Below are 6480 nucleotides of genomic sequence, written 5' to 3'. Positions count from 1 at the left end.
TCCTACCTGCAAAAGAGGCTGATTTCTTGGCTTCTGATTGGCTAGCATCCAACGGAAGCAGGAATTTCAAACTGTGCAGCGTTCATGATCAAGTGTACGACGCACGTTGGTTCGAACACTTTGTTAAAACGTTTAGTTTTCTTGCGATCTGGTACAGAACCACAAAGATCTGCAGGTGAATGATGTCTTCAAGTGAACGTGAGTCAATTCTGCCTTGTTTTAAGTCATTGCTTATCTAAAAGGTCGAAAATTTACAGCAAAAGGAAAACGCCGAGCGGCCATAAGCTGCCATCTCAAATGTGACTAAATCAAGATGAGCCAGGTTATCTGTTTCATTTCAATTTCGAAATTTGTATTCAAATTTTTGGACTGATCCTTTGTAGCCAGTCTTAGGTCTTTGATGGGGTTCAGGTCAGGTAGAAACACATAGTAGCAAGGATCTATACTATTGTTTTTGTTCAAACAGCTTGCCGTGGTTTACCGTTACAGCCATGCCTCAATGCTTTACGTAAACACATGGTGTAAACGTTCTTTTAGACAGCTAAGTCACTATTCTTGTTTTGATTTATACCTCCACTATGACTTGAAATCTTCCACTCGTAAACTTCTAAACTCAGCCAGTTGTATAATTTAACTTTTATTCTTCTCTAGTCAAGTTTTGTTTGCATTGTTCTCAACGACTGTTTTCCTGGCTTTTATTTAATTTGGGTTTGCAAGGCTAGGAGTGCGTTCCTTTGGGGGTGATCTGGATCTCATCAGGATCAGTGATCCAAGATCATTCAGATCGTGGTGCATTAGGAATCAATGAATCCACTCTAGTCATGGATTCATCGCGTCCTTTGATGCACCATGATCTGAGTGATCTTACATCACTGATCCTGATTCAGATCAGCCCAAAGGAACACACATTAGATCTCAAGCAGATGAACTAAGCAATATGTTCCAGGGTACTCCTTTTATGACAAACAGAGTGCTGTCATTATCAACTTGGGAAAAATAAAGTTACTTATCTTTTGTTATTATCATATTTTTTGTTGATTACATAGGACGCCCAGGTACCTCTCTTGATGAAAGCTTGACTAACATGCAGTGGCTGTGCAAACTGGATTCTAATCCACTGCTGGAGACTCAAAAGTCAAATGATACAACAACTTCTGAGACAACGTCAATGAATCCACACCCAAAGCCCCCTTACTCTTATGCAACCCTTATTCTACTTGCTATTAACAGTACACAAGAGAAACGTATGACGCTACAAGACATATACAAATGGATTGAAGATAACTTCCCCTATTATAAAAATTGCAAAAAGGCATGGAAGGTAACTAACTATACATACATATAATGATTGAAGTGTAATCAAACAGTCCTACATGTACATCTGTTTGTGTTTATAATATAAATAAGAGAGTTGAGAAAATAGATACTGATTACTCGCTGAGGGTTGATAGTTCTGTTTTTCGAAAGAACGAGACCAAAATATACTAATGCTACAACGCATCACTGTTTTTGTTTTCTCCTTTTACAGAACTCCATTCGCCATAACTTGTCACTCCACAGCTTTTTCCTCAAAGCTCACAGACCTTCCAGTCTGCCTGGTAAGGGTAGTTACTGGTGCATATCACCAGAAGGGAAGGAAAACATAATGAAAGAAGTTATGAAGCATCAACAGCCCCTCATGAACCAAACTGTGACCATAGATCAATCAAATACAAAAGGCTTGCGACCTATTCTGCCCAAACCTACCGACAATGTGCCCATGTCAAGCCCATTCTCAAACAAGGGAGGTGTTCAAATTATAACGGACGGAAGCCTCTCTGGATTGCCCAGTAGTATACCAGTTGTAATCTTACCAACACAGATTTATATGAACATGGCAAACAAAATAGCAGCCCAAGCTGGGATAGGAAATATGGCTGCCGTTGGTGTAAATCCAAGTTATGTTCCTGTGACGTCAGAAACATCAATTGCAGAGAGTGCTACAGAAGCTCCACAAGTACAAGGACCTCAAGGACTTGGACAAGAAAGTGATAGCGGCCTTGCGGGAACAATTTCTACCGAGGAGGAAGTGGGATCTGGATGTTCATCTTCTCTAAATCAAAGAGAGCAAAACATCAGCCAGAGCAGTGCCTTGACTGTGACAGTGGAACAAGCCCTTTGCAATATTGAAGACAGGGAAAATGAACTTATATCAAATGGTTGCACCACAAGTAAATCAACTAGCAGCAGGAAAACCTGCAATAATCCCTCTTTGAGTGAAGATAGAATCGAAAATGAAATGTTGGCTCCACATGCCAAGAAAACAAGAATGGACAAAAGGAAAACAAAGCCTGGCAACGGGATCAAGACATCTACAACAAGTTTTCAAAAGAGGCAAAATTTACCTCAACCCAGACGATCTCCACTACGACCACGCCCACAGCCTACCTTAGCAGCCATCAATTCACAAGCCAATGAGATGACATCACCAGGACCTATGTTTAATAAAAACAATACTAGTGACATTACATGCCTATCACCAGTTAAACCAATGATAACCCCCACCAAGGCCTGCACCAACCAGAGCTTTCTGGCTTCTCTTTTGGTTTCACCTCTGAATTATGGTAGTGGTCACCTGGGGTTCACTCCCCTGAGCCATGGCTCAGACAGTGGGTTTTTCACACCACTCAAGGATGGGGAGTTTGATTATGGATTTCTGTTTTCTCCAGAGAGATTTAGCATCAGCAAGGCGTGCAGTACACCGCAGAGTTGCCGGAAGTCATTAGGTCTTGGCTTGGCCAACAAGAGTGAAGATAAAAAAACTGACGCTCAATGCAGTGGGTATGATATGGATTTCACAAAACTTTAACTTGATTTTATTCATTAAAATAATATTCTCGACTGTAAAGTACCTATTTCAGTACCTGCCAACAAATTTTCTCCTTGGGCTTTTACAACAATTTTCAATAGTCAAGTGCAGCAATTCAAAGGAATAGGCTATATTACTCTGAATTCTTAGTTTTCTTTGTCAGATAAAGCTGACTGTCAGTACCCATGAAAAAGAAATATTTGGGTCTTTTTCATGAATTTTTGAAATTCCCAGGGAAGAAAATGTAGCTATATCAGTGACAGTGCACAGCTGTATAAAAAATGTACAATGTGTATTAAATTATTTTAGAAAAATTAATATATGATATTATTCTAGACACATCAGATATTGCTCTCTGATCTTTCATACTAGTTTCATATAAATTTACTCACTTGCAAACTATATTTTTGTTGACTTAATATTTTGTGCAAATTTTACTCTGTGTGAAATAGTTCTCTTTTCTTTTAGCTCTGGAGAACAACAACTAAGTGTGTATTTCTAAACTAAATATCTTTGCTAATTATTTGGAGATATTTTATATAATTATAAACTGGGATTTCTTGTTGAAGTGTGAAAAATGTATTCATCTTAGATAGAAGGAAAAACAAGTTCTGGGGTGCTGATCAAATGAAAACATTTATAAATTGACGAATTCTGTCAACGGTAGTACAATTTCTATGGTAACATTTATCATACACAATAGCTTGTGAATGGCCCAATGTAATGAGTATAATTTTACAATAATGGAAACAGTGCGATTCTCATACTGTACTGGTAGTTTTTCTCTCTATTGTGATTATCATTCATTACTCCCATTACTTCTGATCAATATTTTTTCAGAATCTTGTGTGACAATATTACAACAAAGCAAGCGGTTGTACGGAAACATATGAATAAAAGTTCAGCCAAGTGGCATGACTAATTTGTCTGGATTTCGGGCGTCCTAGCACAATTTACGCTTACGATAAGCTTACCTGCTTAGCTTTTTCCACAGCATTGTCGTCTCACTTCAGCAGATCGATTTAAACTTCAATCTCATGGCGGGTCACACATGCGGTCCACTTTCTCACGCTTAGGGTTTTTTTTTTGTTTTGTTTTTGTTTTTCCGCAGAAAAGCAAATTAAATTGACCCGCTTTCCGAGAATGAAGGCGCGAAAGAGCCTGGGAATGAAAGCGCGGGAATGTTTATAACGCCACACAGAGCCGGCCATTTCGATCCTTTGTTAGCCTGTCTTGTCAATACTCCTCTTTGTAAAAAAATTAAAATGATTGAAAATAATCAATTTTTTAATGTTGTTTGTTTCTATTTTCTCTAAAGGTTATATACACTCGATCATGTCGGGGCTCTCAGGCACTCGCTTTTTTCACGCCTGCCCACCCCGGCACGATGATGAACAACATGGCCCAACAGTTTTAACGAGTTCTCACGTTCAAAACTTTCTGTCTTTTCCTGTGACAAAGCAAAATATGAAGACAATCACAAACGATCACAACATTGGCGCGTTTGACCACCCTTTGCGACATGTTGGGTGTTGTTAGCCCAAATTTGACCATTTTCAAGCCTAGGCCAAACGATCGCAGCATTTCAACACAACATATCGCAACATGTTGGGTGTTGTTGGTCCAAGTTTGAAAATGGTCAAATTCTTCATTCAACATGGTGAAAGTTGCACGATGTCGTACTCGTTTGGATTCGTGCAACAATGTTGCGCCAGGGCATGCGCACTAGCTTGACTTGAAAAAAAGAGAAGAACGACGGGATGGCCACGGCGCGCAACATGTTGCGCCCAACATTACATGCGACAGGTTGCGTTGAAATGTTGCGATCGTTTGGCCGTGGCTTTTTACTGAGAAATGCTGAACAGTGGTGAGCCATTTTCTAGGTCTCTTCTACTGAAGTATCTTGTAAGGTCGTTCCACGAAAAAAGTCATATCGTTCCCTCTAGATCATTCCATATATATATATATATATATATATATATATATATATATATATATATATATATATATATATATATATATATATATATATATATATATATATATATACAGCACGCGGAAACGACTGGACATGATATCCAACCCAGTTACGTAGAAATGCTAAAACGTGGCATTCCACGCTGAATACTGATGCTGTAAATGAGCGCAAGCCTCTCCGTAAGGCCTATTTGCCTTTTATTGTGCTCCTTAGGGATCAAAGCATGTCTTAACCTCTCATTTTACTCTTACGAAGGCAAACAGAACGTTGCCGAAAATTTAGCTTACTTTTACATCATGCATCAGATCCAACATTCTTAAGGTTTTAGTCCTATATTTATATGTTTTGTTATTCAGTTTTGTCAGACTTAAGAAAAACATAAGAAGCAACAAGGTCTTTGTGCTGGAGAAAGCAGAATTTAGTCTTATTTTTAATACTAGCTGGATTACTTAGCTGGAAGTCCTGTGGATTTTGCCAAAGAAATTAATCGACATTAACAACTGGAGGCATTGATGATATCTTTGTTTGCCTAGCTAAAAGAATCTAACAAGTTCAAACAACATTTTTTCGGGGTGTTTTCAGAGGTTGATAACTCAAATGATTACGTCATAGCACAATATAATGACGTCAAAGGCTGTTTCTAGAACTGCAGTAAGACCTTGACCCTGAGCCTAGGGAAGGTTAGAATTATTGAAATACGTCCAAATGCGGGCATCTAGGATTGGAATCAGTTTGGCGTTCATTTAAGCAGGTTGTTATTTCAGCTGGATTGATGGATTGTTCGAGATTTGTTTATATTTTAAGAACCATTCCAGATCTCTCCAGACAATCTGTAACCAGCTTTTTGTAATAACAAACGTGTGATTGTTATGTCGGAGTTGTAAAACTGCAGTAAAACATTATATATTTTTTTCACTAGTGATTATTTCAGAAATCAAATGTGGAAATAAAACAAAATTTGCAGACTGTTATGTTAATATTTGACAACTAATTCCAATAAAAAATGAAGTGCTTACATATTTAGGTATCTATATTTGTGGTACTTTCTTCCAAAGGAACAGAAAAATGCCGTTATACCACTCACTCATTCACTCACTCACTCACTCACTCACTCACTCACTCACTCACTCACTCACTCACTCACTCACTGTGTTATAAAACAAAATTAGTGTACATAACATCGAAAGATAGGCAAGGCGAAAACGAGAAAACTTACTCAGTAGTTTCGTCTTCACTTCCACATATCATTTTCCCTGTGAACAGAATACTTCGGCAAACTTTAAGAAGAAATCATTATCATATTCGACATTTCCTCACTGAATAAATAAAATAGACTGTTCAATTGTTTAAGAATTTTTAATCCAAACTGCAGCCATATCAAACCGTTCATCTATCTTTGTTGCTTACGCACAAACTTGACACGAAGCAAACTTTATTGTCTTCTGTCAGTTTAATTTTACTGGGGAAAATTGGTGCGTTAATTAAGATGTTTTGATAGAAATTGTGGTAAAATCTCAGGTCATAAAACATTTGTAATTAGAATATTTGAGATTTTTATTATACTTCGGAATAACGGCAAATTTTGTAGGAACACATTTTGCTCTATTTACGCGAAGCTTGATACAGTTCAAACACAGTAAGAAACAAATAGATT

General features: G+C 37.8%; 1 protein-coding gene across 1 annotated transcript; it reads left to right on the top strand.

Moving 5' to 3' along the window:
- Positions 1-81: 81 nt before the first annotated feature.
- On the top strand, positions 82-3770 carry LOC110058382 (uncharacterized). The gene is made up of 3 exons (XM_020765031.2): positions 82-198; positions 1047-1321; positions 1529-3770. The coding sequence occupies exons 1-3, from the start codon at positions 180-182 to the stop codon at positions 2846-2848; spliced, it is 1614 nt and encodes a 537-aa protein (XP_020620690.2). The 5' UTR covers positions 82-179; the 3' UTR covers positions 2849-3770.
- The last annotated feature ends 2710 nt before the right edge of the window (positions 3771-6480 follow it).

The sequence above is a fragment of the Orbicella faveolata genome, unplaced genomic scaffold (assembly GCF_042242905.1).
Source record: "Orbicella faveolata isolate gen_17 unplaced genomic scaffold, um_ofav_v1 contig_2, whole genome shotgun sequence".
NCBI lineage: Eukaryota > Metazoa > Cnidaria > Anthozoa > Scleractinia > Merulinidae > Orbicella > Orbicella faveolata.
Note: the sequence above shows the minus strand (reverse complement) of the source record. Positions and strands in the feature narration are given on the sequence as shown.